The sequence below is a fragment of the Ictidomys tridecemlineatus genome, chromosome 10, assembly GCF_052094955.1.
Source record: "Ictidomys tridecemlineatus isolate mIctTri1 chromosome 10, mIctTri1.hap1, whole genome shotgun sequence".
Lineage (NCBI taxonomy): Eukaryota > Metazoa > Chordata > Mammalia > Rodentia > Sciuridae > Ictidomys > Ictidomys tridecemlineatus.
The window spans coordinates 116,172,408-116,187,119 of NC_135486.1; the positions used below are offsets into that span (position 1 = coordinate 116,172,408).

The 14,712-nt window shown below is 54.0% G+C and overlaps 2 protein-coding genes across 2 annotated transcripts; both read right to left on the reverse strand.

Annotated features, from left to right (window-relative positions):
* Positions 1 to 1,498: 1,498 nt before the first annotated feature.
* Cldn15 (claudin 15) lies at positions 1,499 to 6,888 on the reverse strand. Its single transcript, XM_005328491.5, has 5 exons — positions 5,267 to 6,888; positions 3,077 to 3,241; positions 2,170 to 2,251; positions 1,945 to 2,061; positions 1,499 to 1,866 (listed from the first exon to the last, which is right to left on the reverse strand). The coding sequence occupies exons 1-5, from the start codon at positions 5,481 to 5,483 to the stop codon at positions 1,764 to 1,766; spliced, it is 684 nt and encodes a 227-aa protein (XP_005328548.1). The 5' UTR covers positions 5,484 to 6,888; the 3' UTR covers positions 1,499 to 1,763.
* Positions 6,889 to 7,366: 478 nt separating this feature from the next.
* Positions 7,367 to 11,164, reverse strand: Fis1 (fission, mitochondrial 1). The gene is made up of 5 exons (XM_005328492.5): positions 11,007 to 11,164; positions 10,054 to 10,186; positions 8,421 to 8,497; positions 7,923 to 8,028; positions 7,367 to 7,679 (listed from the first exon to the last, which is right to left on the reverse strand). Exons 1-5 carry the CDS (start codon positions 11,049 to 11,051, stop codon positions 7,582 to 7,584), a joined length of 459 nt encoding a protein of 152 aa, XP_005328549.1. The 5' UTR covers positions 11,052 to 11,164; the 3' UTR covers positions 7,367 to 7,581.
* Positions 11,165 to 14,712: the final 3,548 nt, after the last annotated feature.

The window sequence follows — 14,712 nt, forward strand, 5'->3', positions numbered from 1 at the left end:
CCTATTTTAAACCAGAACTCCTCAAGGAAAGGCCTGAACAAGATTTGCCAGCTTTTTTTTTTTTTTTTTTAAACGGGAAACTTGTTTGTTGACTTCGGAGACCCCTGGTCTTTGGGAAATCTACACTATTCCAACAGTTTCTAGAAGTTAAACCTAGTGTCATGATGGAGTAGCACCACCCTTCCTGGGAACACAGGAAGAAGAGGTTGGTGCCACCTTCTGGAAGGCTGGAGACTGGGGACTTATTCCTAAAGAGCTCAGTGAGCACTGCTGCTAGTTGCGTTAGGATAGCTGAGGATTCTGGGAGGCATCATCAGCTATCCTCAGTCTTGGAGAAGTCCCGGCCCCACTGCTTCCTACTTGTGCAGCTGGGCAGGTGCCTTTGCCTCTGCTTTTGGTACAGCCACCTCCCAGGTATTGCAAGGACTGGGAGAACTCTCACCCAGTGCCCGCAGCTTGTGAGCACCCAGGATTGACAGCTATTGCTGCACTGCCCAAAAGCCAGAGTGGTTTGTTGTTAGACATCAGATGGCAGCTTCTGGTTGACATTCCTCTTTGCTCCAAGTTTGAGTTCTTTGAGGGCAAAGTCCATGTTTTGGTGCCCACCCCAGCTTCTAGTGAGAAGAAACTCGGTAAATATAGTGAAAAGGGGAAAATGTCCCTAACTCCTTTAATCATGTGACCATGTGATGGCCAGAGGAATGGAAACTTAGCCTAGCACCTTATTAAGGCACATGGTACTTAGTGCTCAGTTGTGGAACTTGGTTTGGGCGCATCTCCCTGAAAGGAAGGGGTGCGAAGAGGCCTACAGGAAACAGCCGGTGCAGGTGAGTGGATAAGGTTGAAGAGAAACGGAGGGGACTGCTGAGGGGACCCAGTCATCACTAGGTCCTGTGGCAGGGGATACATGTTGGGCTGGGCCCCTATTCTCTGCTGTCACTGGATGCCAGGTTTCTGTCCTGTGGCCTCATTTTCCTGTCTTGAATGGGTACCAAGTAGAGCTGGGCCTGTGCCACACTTGCCCCCAACCTATGCTGAGGGGGACACCGTCTAGCCTTGCACATAACCTGCAGAAACTTCTGGAACCTCCCCCCAGAGAAATGTACAGGTACCACACCCAGCTAACTTGATCCAGAGCTCCAAAGGGGCTGCCCATTCCTGATGTCCCTGCTCAGGCCCAGGTAAGAAACTGCTCCAAACCAACTGTCCCCTTAAGGAGCTCTGATAAATCATCAGGAGTGGCTTGTTATCACTGCCAGCTGATCCTGGGAATCTCTGATATTTCCAAGAACCTGGAGGTGGGGCTTCCCATATCTGGTCCAAGATGACTCTTGGTAGTAATTATGTACCACCCTCTGGAAATCGCTAGCAATGCCTCTGTTTTGCTGGACAAGACAGCCCAGAAGTGGTAGAACGACAGGGGTCCAAGAACTGACTCACTCCCTGGCCCCACCTCTCCCCCTTGCTTAGCCCCCACTTCCTGACACCTTCAACCCTGAACAGTCACAAAACACATTTATTTATGCATGTATTTATATAGAACACACAAACCGGGTAGGGGGGGCACCTCCGTCCCCTCACACCCAGCCTCGGAAGAAGACGGGCAGTAGAATAGTCCAGGATGGGGCGTGGCCTCCAGGCAAGGGGCGTGGCCTGGAGTGTGGCCTGCTGCAGGTTTTTAAAGGGAAGATGGGCCCCAGGGTCCTAAAGACCCCTCTCCACTGGGCAGTGGGAAAGGAGATGGGTTCCGCTGGCCCAAACTCCTACACATAAGCATTTTTGCCGTATTTGCCAAAGCTGCTGTCACCTTCATCTGAGGTGGCGGTGGGCATCACGACTGTGGAAGTCTTATAGGTAAGCTGGGCCCTGTGGGGAGAAGGGGGCCGTCACAGGGAGGTATGACCCTTGCTCCCTGCCCTCCACCCTGTCCTTCCCCTCTCTCACCTTGTGGTGGGGTCCTCCTGGGAGGCACAGCAGCAGCTGGAACAGAGGCAGATGCCACCGAGGATGCAGAGCAGGGAGGCGCTCCAGCCCAGGTAGAGGGCGGGGCCCAACTCATACCTGGACGCAAGGGCGACGTGGGGTTGGGGGCCAGGAGGTGAGCGCGGGCCAGAGGGACAGGGCCGAGTTCCACCCGAGCTGTCCCAGAGGGCGGAGCTTCTCACTCACTTGGTTCCAACGTAGAGGGGGTTGAAGAAGTCCTGGGTGATGTTGACGGCATACCAGGAGATGGCCACCATCCCGCAGGCCCCTGGGGAGGCAGGAGAACCGCACTAGTGCCCTGGGTCAGCATGGCCCAGGCAGGAGGTTGGTGTGGGGGCTTAAGAAGGGTCAGGCAGGGGTCTTCCTGAGTAGGATGGAGGGCATCAAGTCTAAGGGTAACCATTTCACTTCAATTCCTTTCTCCCGCCCCAGCCTATAAACTTTCCCATCCTGGCAGTCAACTGTAAAGGTCTCAATCCAGCACTTCTGACCTCCCTTCCTGGCACTCTACATCCAATCCCAGCCCCCCTTGGCCTCAGAGCTGCCTTGTTCATCCCAACCTGAGGGCCCCGGCATTCCTGGCCTCACCTAGAATCTATCCTACCCAGCCTGCAAAGCCCAGTTGTCCAAGTCTCCCCACCCACTTCCTTGATGGCCCTTTCCTTAGGAATCCCAAATTCCACCAAGCCCTGGGCTGTCACCACTCCCCTTGCTGGGGGCCTGTCTTCCAGGAAACCACCTGACCTTTCCGAGCTTTTCAAATCTGGAACAGGACAATGCCCACCCTACCTTGCAGACTTATCATGAGATGAGAGGTGTGAAAATGTACAAATGGAACACTAGTGGCAAGTCTTGGCATTGTTACTCTACACTGTACCGGTGTGTGTGTGTTGGTGGAGGACTGAACTGTAGATGGGATTGGAGGTTCAGATGAGGGTGGGATGGCAGGGAGCCAGGGAAGAGCCCAGCAGGTGTCAAGGCAAAGGGAAAGGAGCTGCATGTGCCAGGAGTGGGGAGCTGGACATGGGGCAGGAAGCCCGTAGTCTGTGGCCAAGGGCTACCCCAAGCTCACCCAACACCTTCCCCCAATTACCAGCCAGCATGTCAAGGGCTCCCGCGATGGCTGCCACCTTGGCTTTCCTGGAGAGCTCCATGCTCCCGATTTTGGTGCAGCGCAGCCCCAGGATGCCTAGAAAGAGGCCAAGGAAGCCCAGGAGGATGGCGGTGATCATGAGCGCACGGCAGCCCTGGACGTACCCTGGGGAGGGACACAGGCATCAGTCTTTCCCCCATCTCTCCCACCTCCATGGCCCACAGCAGCCCCTGTGGCCCTTGCTCAGACACAAGCCTTGCTGTCCCTCAAAGTCCTCCAGCCTCCTTCCCTGTGCATCCACGCCCTTCCTACCCATGCCCTCCTCCTCCCAGCCAGGTGCACTTTGTTGGTACCTTTTCCATGGGTTTCACTACTGACTCTGGGCTGGGGACCTAGTTCCCAGGGAATGTCCTATGCATCATGGAGCATTTTGCAGCACCCTGGACCTCTGCCTACAGGATGCTGTAGCAACCCCTGCTCCTCCCAAGCTGAGGCAAAGTGCAGAGCCAGGCTGGCTGAGAATTGCCACTCCATCAGATCAGGCCCACGTTCTACTATACATTATAGAAACTTCACCTTCCCCATCCCCAAGGGCTCTCCAAGTCCCACCCAGAGCTCAAACACAATGCCTGACACTTCCAACAGAGTTTCTTCCCAGAGTAACCTGAAGGGGGCAGCAGTGGCTTATGGCAGAGGGTCAAGGGCAGTTTCTGACCTGGAAGGTGGGACACCTGGGCCCAGGATCATCCGAGTTTGTCTAGCTCATATTCTTTGATGCCTCAGTTTCCCCTTTTGCAAAACTGAGGGAAGCTGCCAGCCCCTCCTCCCCTCTCTGTCTTCCATAATTGCTAAGTGCTCCTGAGGACCTTGCTCCCCTTTCCTGGGTGGGGCAGCAGCATGGGTGCTGAAGGAGAAAGGCTGGGTCCCTGCCAGGAAGAGGTAAGTGGCCTGAAGTTGGGGAGCAGGGAGGAGGGACAAAGTTCTCTGAGAGGACATTCTGACTCCCAGCCACTCCCTCCCCACCCCAACTCTCAATCCTCAGGGAGCTCTGGTGGCCAAGTGGAAGTTGGGGTGCACAGCTGGCGGGTGGCTGAATGAGGGCCAGGATCCCTCTCTGAACCACAATGGGCTATGGAGGAATCAACTGGGCCCTGGGCTCGGGCACCATAAGTTGGAGTCTCAGCTGCCCTCACCTCCTGTGGCTCTAGGCTGTTACACCCTACAGAATTTCTTCAGCTTTGTGAAATGAGGTCAATGCCCCACCCAGCAGCAGGTGACTACAGACCACTGCAACAGCACAGCTGGACGGGGAAGCACAGGCCGGAGCTCCGCAGCCCTCTCCGCAGCCCTCTGCTCTCCCCTCCAGATGCTCCTGCACATTGTTGCACTGGGACCTCTTGCAGGCCAAGAGCAGCAGTGCCCCATGGGCCCCTCTCAGGGCTCAGTGTGCCAGGCATGGATGCACTGGGCTGGCTGGGTTGCCGGGCCAGTTACCCCCACTGTCTCTTCTGGCCACTCAGCACCCTGGGCTTTTGGTCCTGGGCGTGCCCACCACCTCCATTCAGACTGCCTGGCCGCTCGTCCACTGCAACCTGGCCTTGCTGGGGGCTCTGTACAGCTCAGCACAGCAGGGAGACCAGCGGCCCAGCGTGGATGCTTGGTTGGTCACTGAGACCTGCTGCCTATCAACTGCTCAGAGGCCAAAATGGGGCCTCCTCACCCTGCCAACCCAGCGATCCCACCCAGAATAAAATGTGCATATGTGACAACAGGGAGCCAGGGTCTGCAGGTTTTGCTGCATGTGATCCTCACCAGCACCTGAGGGCTGGTGCTGTTATGGTCCCAGCCTGCAGGTGGCCGATACCAAGCCCATTGTCTCCTCACCCGAGGCACAGAGCTAGCCAGGGCAGGAGTTGCACATGGCAGCTTGATGACTCTGCTGCCTGCTCTTACAACCACTGGTGGAGGATTCCACTAGACCAGGGGCCAAATATAACAAGGTCTCACTCCAGAGCCAGGCTGGAGTGCACAGTGCTCTTGGCTACAGCAGCCCAGGACCCAGAGCTTGACCCGTCTTCCTGCATCCTTATGGCACCGAAGATCAGACCAAAGACAGCCACCCCTTCCCTTGGGGTCTCTCCAAGCCTGTCCCCCCTCCCTCTGCTCCCTAAAGCTCTCCTCACCCCATACCAGAGAGGGCCAGCATGGACGGGAACTCCCAGCAGTTGGAGACTCCCAGGGAATCGGTGGCACAGCTGTACCAGAGGTTCTCGAAGATGGTGTTGGTGGTGATAACGTTCCCGTGCACGGTGGACACTCGCCAGTAGCTGTTTGGCAGGGTCACCCCCAGCATCAGCAGCCCCAGGGCTGCCATGAAGAAGCCAAGGCTCTCCACAGCTATCGACATCCTGGGACAGCAGGCCCCTGAGGGGCTTGGGCCCCAGAGAGGGGCAGGGGTGGAGCCCCCGGGAAAGTGGAAGGGGCTTGGCTAAGGAGGAGCGTTGAGGCAGGCGGAGGGGAAGGAGGGGAATCCAGCCGTGGCTTCTGCCCGTTTCTCCTCGGGCTCAGGTCCTTCCGTCTCCAGGTTTCTGACTCCCTCCTTTCTGGGTCTCTCTGCTTCCTGACAGGTCAGAGGAATGAGCCAAGCCTGTGTGGCAGCAGCTGTTGACGATGGAGGGAATAAACAGGCCAAAAGTCCACCCCCTCCCCCAGCCTCTAGGCTGGCCTGGACTCCCCGCCCCTCGAGGGTGGGGGGAGAGGACTTAGAAGACTAACGGATCCGGCCTAGGAGGGGCCTGGGAGGAATCAAGAGCCAAGGGGGAAGCGGCTGTCTCTGACTCAGCTTTCATTTGGGGCCAGAGAATGGAATAGAGGGGCAAGGAGAGAAAAGGGGACTGATAGCAGGAACGTGACAAGAGGTGGAGTGAATGAAGAGTGAACCCTGACAGACATGCCTTCCATGGAGGACGAGGTGGGGGGGGTGCGGCAGGGCCACTCCCTCTGCATGGGAAGAACCACACCTCTAGGACCCCTGGGTCTCCAAAGACTACGGGAAGGCAGTGGGAGAGACCAGCGCTCTGGGGTCCGGTAACCTGGATTCAAATTAGACTCCATCGGTTACCAAAGTGGCCAGGCTCGTTTATTTAGCTCCACTTTTTTTCTGCTAGCCATCTGGAGCCCCGGTACTGGCTTTACAGGTCATAATAAGAACGGGGACCAGAGATCACAGCTCCCCACACACTCCAACTGCTCCATGCTTGGGGACCATCTCAGATCTAAGGGCAGCAGGACTGAGGTGAGGCCAGCAGTAACTTTCCTCCAAACTTCCTGAACTTGAATTTCCCCCTTTGAGCTGACCTTTGACTCTCGGCATCAAGTTTGATCCTGCTGCCAAGGGGCCTCAGGAACAGATCAGAGGTCTAGGACATGAGCCTGTGGCTAATCTCTCCTAGCACTTCAGAGTTACCAGAAGCTGTTACCAACTCAATTAATCATGATGGATCAAAACCCCAGAGTCCCCCCCAACCTAGGATAAGCACCTGCTCCAAGGCCAAGGTTGGGACAGCTCTAGTTCACTCCTGGGGGTGTCCGCCCTGTTCCCCACCACTGCGCCAGGTCCTCATGTCTCCCTCAGGTGCCTCCTCCCACCCTGCTGGCCTGGCGGGGGCTGAGGAACGAGAGGTATGCGGCAAGCAGCGCAGGCCCACGCAGAGCCTGGCACGAGGGGGCGTGGGGCAGACCTGCTGGGGCGGAGCCTGTCTCCTCTTCCATAAGCTGGAACTCGGACACTCTGTGCCCCTAGCCTCCCCCCAAACCCCTGCCTCCCCCATGCCAAAAGAACTTCCTTCTCCACTGGGGCCCCCCTTTCCCTAAGGAGAAGGATGGGGCAGGAGGAAGGGGAGGCGCAGGAAGACAAAGGGAGGGAAGGGCGGAGGTTGTGGAGGAAGCCCAAGGGCCGCAGTGGAAAAGTCCACGTGCTGCGAGGCAGCTGAGTGGGTCAGAGGAGACGGAGCCGTAAATCCCAGCCTCGCCTTGGATGCCCTTCCCGCTGATGGCTGCTTTCTCCCAGGATTCTGGGCCATGGAAAGGCCATGTCCTGTGCTGTCTGCTGCTGCTCAAGGACACGGCTTTGGGGAAGGGGAGGAAGGAAGGGTGTGGACTGGGCTGCTCCGTGGACAAAGGAGACCCCCACATTGGCCTGGAGGGCAGGAACAAGAGGGCGCTGGGCAGGAAAGGGCCAGGGGTGAGCCCACCTATGCACAGTGCCACCCCCCGACACAGGCAAGGAAGTTCCCAAGCCACAGCCCAGCTTTATTTACACTCACACTTGGCACATGACTTGGGGCTACACAACAGGTCTGGGGAGACAGAGGTTGAAGGCCGCAGAGGACAATGATGAGGATGCGAGGGAAGAATAGGAAGGCCCATAAGGATGGCGGGGCCCTGCTCTGAGTGTCCACCATAGTTCCCGAGTGCCCTGGGCAGAGGAGCAGGCGTGCTCTCCTTCAGGATTTGGACTTGGACACGGCCAGCCCGATGAGTCCAGCCAGTCCTGCCACGCCCAGGGCCATGCCTCCAACGATGGCCATGCCCACTAGTCCATCTAGGGAACGGAGAAGGAGAAGGGAGGCCGTCAGAGCTTGATAGCCCACAGGGACCCTGGCCAGGACCGCCCTGGTCCCGCTGCTCCACAGAAGACCCATGCCTCCCGACAGAGTCAAAGGCTATGAGCTCCAGGGCAGGAGACAGGGGCCTTCTAGGGAGTGATTGCTTGGAGGGGCTCCTTTATGGATACTCCATGGGGCCCTGGGAAGGACGAGGACTTAACCCGGGGCGAGGCGTTCACCTTTCTTCATGGCCTTGTCGATGAGCCGTTCCAGCTCCCTGGCCTGGCTGTTCTGGGGCTCTGTCTGCAGCAGCCCGCGCACGTACCTCAGGGCCTTCTCATACTCCTGCACTCAGGGGAAATGAACAGCAAGTCACCTGCACCCTGGGGCTCCAGGACCCCTCCTGCCAGGAAGGGTCTTTCTTTCTCTCGCCCCCAGCCCTGCCTGAACCTCCCCTGTCCTCCCTCCAGCCCCACCTGATGGAGTAGAGTCCACAAATAACCCCAACTGTGTTGGGGTGATAAGCCAGGGGAGATAACAGCCCAAGCCTGAGGCTACACCCCAATCTTGACGTCACTGTGTCCCCACACCCTTGGCACCCTGATCCTCTCTCACCTTCCCTCTGAAACAGTCCTGGTATCAACTTGCACCAGAGACCTCACACCACCCCCAGCCTACTGCCTTTTTCAGCCTCTCTGAGGCCCAGGGCTCTACCCTGGGGCAGAAAGGCGGCTCACCTTGAGCCGGTAGTTCCCCACAGCCAAGTAGAAGACATAATCCCGCTGCTCCTCTTTGCTCCCTTTGGGCAGTAGTTCTGGGAAAGGGAGAAAAAAAGAGGGTGAAAAAACGGCTTCTTTCTTTTCCTAATACCACATCCCACAGACCCTGCCACACTCCAGATCCCTCTAAGGTCCCAGGAAGGTCTCTGTCCTGGGCCTCCATGTCAGCTACTGTCACTCTCAGCTTCCCAGTCAGAGCTCTGGGGCACCATGAGCAGAGGCTGCCACAACATCCCAATGACGGACATCCTGGAATCAATATTATAGTCACTATGGTCCCCTGGAGTGAACCACAGGAACCTAAGGACAGGAAGTCAAAAGGAAGCTCTACTTAGCTCAGGCACCCGTTGTTTTCAATGCCATTACCTGCTGCCCAATTATTGTTAAAAACAAATGTTTGCACAGATGGGTGTGGAGGCACACACCTGTGATCTCAACGACTCCGAGACTAAGGCGACTCCGAGGCTGAGGCGTGAGGATCACAAATTCAAGGCCAGCCTCAGCAACTTAGCAAGGCCCTAAGGAATTTAGTGAGACCCTGCCTCAAAATAAAAATAAAAGTAAAATAAAGCTGGGTGTGGTGACACACACCTGTAATCCCAGCAATTTAGGAGGCAAAGTCAGCCTCAGCAACTTAGTGAGGCCCTAAGCAACTTAGCCAGGTCGTTAAATGAAATGAAAAATAAAAAGGGCTAGGGATGCAGCTCAGTGGTAAAGTGCTCCTGGATTCAATTCCTGTGTGTGTGGTGGGGAGGAGTCTGTATTCCCTCCTCCTTAACTCACTTCCCTGGAAAAACCCACCTGATTACTTCCCAATTCAGTGACTTCCCAGGGGACTGAGCGTGGCTGTTCTCAAGTATCAGGAGCTGTCACTAAGTAGTTCTGCAGGTGCTTAAAATTTCAAGTGCCTAATGTCTCCTCAACTACACAAGCAATGGCCAGAGACCACTTCTACCTTTGTGCCCTAGTGTGGGGTAAACCTGAAAAATCTGAATTGTGAAACAGACAATGTAGAGTGATGGTATTTGCATTAAAACTCTTAGTTTTACAGATCTACAACAAGCATCCTTTACTGGTAGAGCTGTCCCTTGTTATTCTTGGCAGATTGGTTCCAGGAGTCCTATCAGATTCCCAAACCCACAGATGCTAAAGTTTCTTAAGTAAATTGTAAGATTTGCATAAAACCTACACATCCTCCTGCGTGCTTTAAATTCTCTCTAGGTTACTTATGATATTTAACACAATACAAATGCTACATTAGCAATTGGTATACTGTTTTGTTTTGGGAATAACAGCAAGTAAAAAAGGTCTGTACACTTTAGTAAATATTTTTGTTGTTTTGTTTTATATCAAATGTTTTATCTGAATGAATCTATGATGTGGAACCTGCAGATATGGAGGGCCAACTGTGCAGCCCTTTGCTACAGCGAGTCTGCTGGGAATTACTATGAAGTGACTGTACTGTAAGGTAAGGGTCCCCTGATGGGAAAGGATCTCAGTGCTTGGACAAAGGAGGCGAACCAGGCCAATGGCAGCAGACAAGGCTGGCCCCCATGCAGCAGAGAACAGCGACGGCGGCCCAGAGCCTCACCCTCGAGTAGTGCAATGCCTTTCCGGATGTCCTCATTGTACTTGCTCCGCACCAGGCACCAGGCATACTCAAACTGCGTGCTTTTGGACACTGAGCCTGCCGCCTTCTCAGACTGAAATTTCTTTTCAAACTTCTGCCGTAGGAGAGGAGAGGAATCGTTTAAAAACCAAGGGTGCAAGCACACTCTATCTAGACCTGCTGTCCATGTCCCAGTCACACTCCATTCCTGTCTTTGCCCTCACAGGTCCTGGTACCCAGCACCCCAGCTTCTGCCACCCCCAACCCATGATCCAAGTACTGTGCTCCCTGGGCTGGTGGACGACCTCCTTGGACGAAGGGCCCCTTCTTCCGCCCTCCCCCTACTGGTATCTAGTGGAGATGCCACCTGGTGGCAGATCCAGGCACCGCTCCAGGAGCAGCTGACCCAAAGTGGCTGAACAGTAAACACACTGTCCCAACTGCTCAACAACAGCCTACGCGGTCTCAGCCCGAGGCTGCTGGCCTCACTGCCCCACCCTACTGGGTCTGGACCTTATCCTATTTGCAAGACAAGGTTAAAACCAGCGCTTATCTCCTAGAGCTACGAAGAGTGAGACCTGGCACGCTGTGAACTTAGCACCATGCGGGATTCAAGGTTAAAAGTTGTATGCCCTGGCAACGGAAGGAGCATCCTGAGCTACAACTCCGCACGAACCCAGAACCCGTCACCCTTTCCATCGTCAAGACTCCAGGCCCTACGTCTGATGTGAGGAGACCCAAGAACTACCACTCCCATCAGCCTCCGGGACAAACAGCGCTTTGGGGTAGGAGCCGGGCGCCGCAGAGGCTGCCGGGAGCCGTAGTTCGGTTCCTTCGGCGACGCGGGGGTGGGGAGAGGGTTTATCCCTTTCCCTATTCTCCTCAGGACCCGCCCTCCGACTTTCCCCTTTGCCTTCCTGGGGTCCAGGCCTCACCATTAGATCATCCACAGACACCAGCTCGTTCAGCACGGCCTCCATGGCCACTGCCCCCACAATCCTCACACCGGACTCTACTGTGCCACAGTCTCCATGGTCTAGTGGCAGGGGCGGAGAGGCACTTCCGGTGTCCGGCGGATGCGGCACCCGAAAGGGGGAGGCCCCGCCCCCTCGGCCCCATCTCGCGCTGTCGGGCCGAGGGGGGCCGCCAGAGGCCGAATTGCAAGCACCAGGCCAGCCTCGGCAAATCAGCGAGTACCTCAGAGCGAGACCGTCTCAAATTAAAAAATAAAAAGGACTGGGGCTGGAACTCAGTAGTAGGGCGCCCGGATTATAAGTACATATGCACACACATGTATACATGTATGTATAACTAAACCTAGGACTCTGGAGGTAGGTGACTTCACCGCCCGCAACAGAGTCACAACTAGGACTAGGGTCCTAGGGCCGCTGCTGGTTCTTATAACGCAAGAGGACCAGGACCTGAATCTGTCAATCTACGCCCAGCGGCTGGGTCCACAGTTACAGCAAACACTACCAATGGGAACTTAAAGAAAAGCTATTGTCCCATTCCTTGCAGGGTCCAACTTTCAAATATTATTTGGGTAAACCATCCTCTGGGTGTGCCTGAGGCGGAAAGCCTGCCACATGAGGTCACAGGCAGTAAGAAGTTTAGCAGAGAAGCAAGACCAAATGCTGCTAAGTCTTCAGGCTGTCCTGTTCTGTGCACTGATGGGTAGTTAGAGACTTCCCATTCTTCTCATCTGACCCACAGGGCTCTAGAACACGGTGGAATAATTCCATGAGGGCAGAGACTCTTATCTTCTCTCTAGCACCTAGCACAGGCCCACAGGGAACGTGCAATAAATATGTGCTGGATAACTACAAAATAAAGCAAACAACAGTGAAGAGGCAGTGCAAGCACAGTGGGGTACTGTCCGCACACCTTGCATGTTTGCAAAGTCCCTTTACTATTTTTTCTTTTAATTCTTATGGTGGTCTTTTGAGTCATGTAGGCAATAGATGTTTTCTCTTCTTTCCTACTTGGCTAGGACGCCACAGAGATGTCCACGATTTTGACATCATGAGCTCAAATAAACTTAGGGGAAAACCTCAGGTTTGGAAATTGGCTCCCTGAGGACCACTAGCATAATACTTGAGAAAATTCAGCACCTGACCTTGGCTGGGCATTGGGGCAAGTGGAGAGGACACCAAGATACACTCGAGATGGAGCAGAAGAACCCAAACAGGACTGAAGACAGGAGGCCACCACTGACAAGACAGGGCTGGAAAGGCCCGGGAGCTGTTTCCTTTACTCATCTCTGTATTTGTTGCACCCTTGGCACAGAGGGAAAAAGAATGCCTTAGTTGGTTGGTTCAATTTGTGCCCCTGAAGAGATCCGAAGTGAGTTTGCGTCTTTTTTCAGTGTAGTTAGCGGAGCTGGCTACTATTTTTTTTAATTATTCTTTTTTATTTTTATTTTTTAGGTGTAGTTGGACACAATGACTTTATTTTATTTATTTATTTTTATGTGGTGCTGAGGATCAAACCCAGGGCCTCACACATGCTAGGCTAGTGCTCTACCGCTGAGCTACAACCCCAGCCCGTTGCTGGCTACTTTTGATCATGGGGAGAGGAAGCAGTCCCAGTTTGTTTTACATCCAATTATGTCTCTCCATCTTCTTCAACCAGCTCCCATCACCACCTCTGCCTGGATGACTCCAACAACTACCTCACTGGTCCCCTCCTGTCATCTGCCCATTGCCATCAATTCACCACCCACTAGTCAGAGGATCATAACAGTTCTCAATCTACATGAAACCTTTTAATGGCTTCTCTTTGTCCTTAGAAGAAAGGCCAAAATTTTGTAACAGCCTACAAGACTCTTTTGGCTGGTCACCATCTTCTGCCTCATCCATCATGACCACTCCCTGGCCTTACTCTGCCCCACAGGCCTTCTTTCAGTTCTGAAACTCCCAGGGGCTGCAGGCCCTGCACATGAAGAGCCTGCTATCAAAAACGTCTGTCCCCTTCCTTCCTTATATGGCTCACTTATTAATCAACACTGAGCCTCTCCTATGTGTCACGCACAGTTTAATTATATAGAGCAGTACCGATAAAATTCCCGTTTGATCTCATATAGCCAACTCTTTTTTTTCCCACTGATTATTTTCAGAGAAAATAATCAGTGGGGGAAAAAAAGAGGAAAAGGAAGACATGAAGATGATTCCTTCAATCTCTCAGTGAAAACAGGAAAGTTAAAGAATAAATAAATAAAAACACTGTGACAAAATGAGAAATATATATATATATTTGGTCTCTGCCCCAATTCTTGAGGCAGCTCCAAGTCCCTGTGATTTCCTGTGTTCTCCTGGGGTAATAAGAGCATCTCACACAGAGCTCCTAAGTGCCTTGGAGCTTCCTGAGTAACAGGAACATCTTTTGTTCTAAGGAGATGATTCCTGGATGGGTCCTGGGTAGCTCTAGTGAGGGAGCTGCTCACTGAAAGAGCAAAACACTATTAAAAGCTTGGAACGATCTGTCCCACAAACCTCTAGGGGAGGAGGGCGCCTGGACACTGAGTTAATAATTTATCACACCTACAATATGACACCTCCACAAAAGTCCCTCCACTCCAGGGTTCAGAGAGTCTCTGGGCTGGAGATGACATGGACATGCTAGAGGCACGGTGGCCTCGCACACCACACTGTACCCCAACCTCCGACCCTGTGCGTCTCTCCCATTTAGCTGCTAACTAAACTATATCTTTTATAATAATCTGGAAATAGTAAGTAAAGTGTGTCCCTGAGTTTTGTGAGCAATTATAGCAAATTATCAACCCTGTGGAGGAGGTTATGGGAACTCCCACTAATAGTTACAGTCAGAACTCACAGGTAGCAAACCTGGAACTCGCCACTGGCATGTGAAGGGGTGACAGTTTTCTGGGACTGAACTCTTTGTGAATGGGAGGCTAACGCCAGGTAGACAGTGTGGGGACTGAATTGTAGGATACTCAGATGGTGTCTTCGGACAACTGGAGAACTGCTGGGGCTCAGAAGTGTTTTGAGAGCAGAGACACTATTTAAACCTAGCAATGGCGGGAACTGAATGTGCTAAAAGAACAAGGTGATGGAGGAGCGCCCAGTGGAGCCTGCTGTGGGGCGGGATGGAGCAGAGTCCTGACATGAATGAGCCACGCAGGTAAATGGAAGAACATTCCACGCAGCCGACAGCGAGGGCAAGAGCCATGAGGTAGAAGCACCCAAGAGTTGTTTGAGGCCAACCAGGGAGCCAGCTTGACGGGGAAGGGTGAGCAGAGGAAAGGGTGGCAGAGAAGCAGCATGGGGGATGGCGGGAGGCCTGTAGGCCCTGCTCAGGAACTGGCATGAAATTTTCCATCTGATAGGAAAGCACAGAGCCTTTGAAGGGAGGGAGTCCAATGAGCCACCAAAAGGTTCCTGCAGGTAGGCGGGGCAAAAAAGCTGTAGGGGCCAGAATGAGAGCAGGCCATGAACAGGACCCTTTCTGAGTGGCCCAGGCAAGAACTTGGTCACAGCAAAAGTCACAGGGGTGAGGAAGTCTATTCAGGAGGGAGAGAAGGATCTGCTTATGAATTAATGCAGGGGGCTCACAAAGAGGTGGTGCCCAAGTGGGTGACTTAGTGAACTTCCGCTCTATCCCACGTTCTCAGCTCAGTGGCCC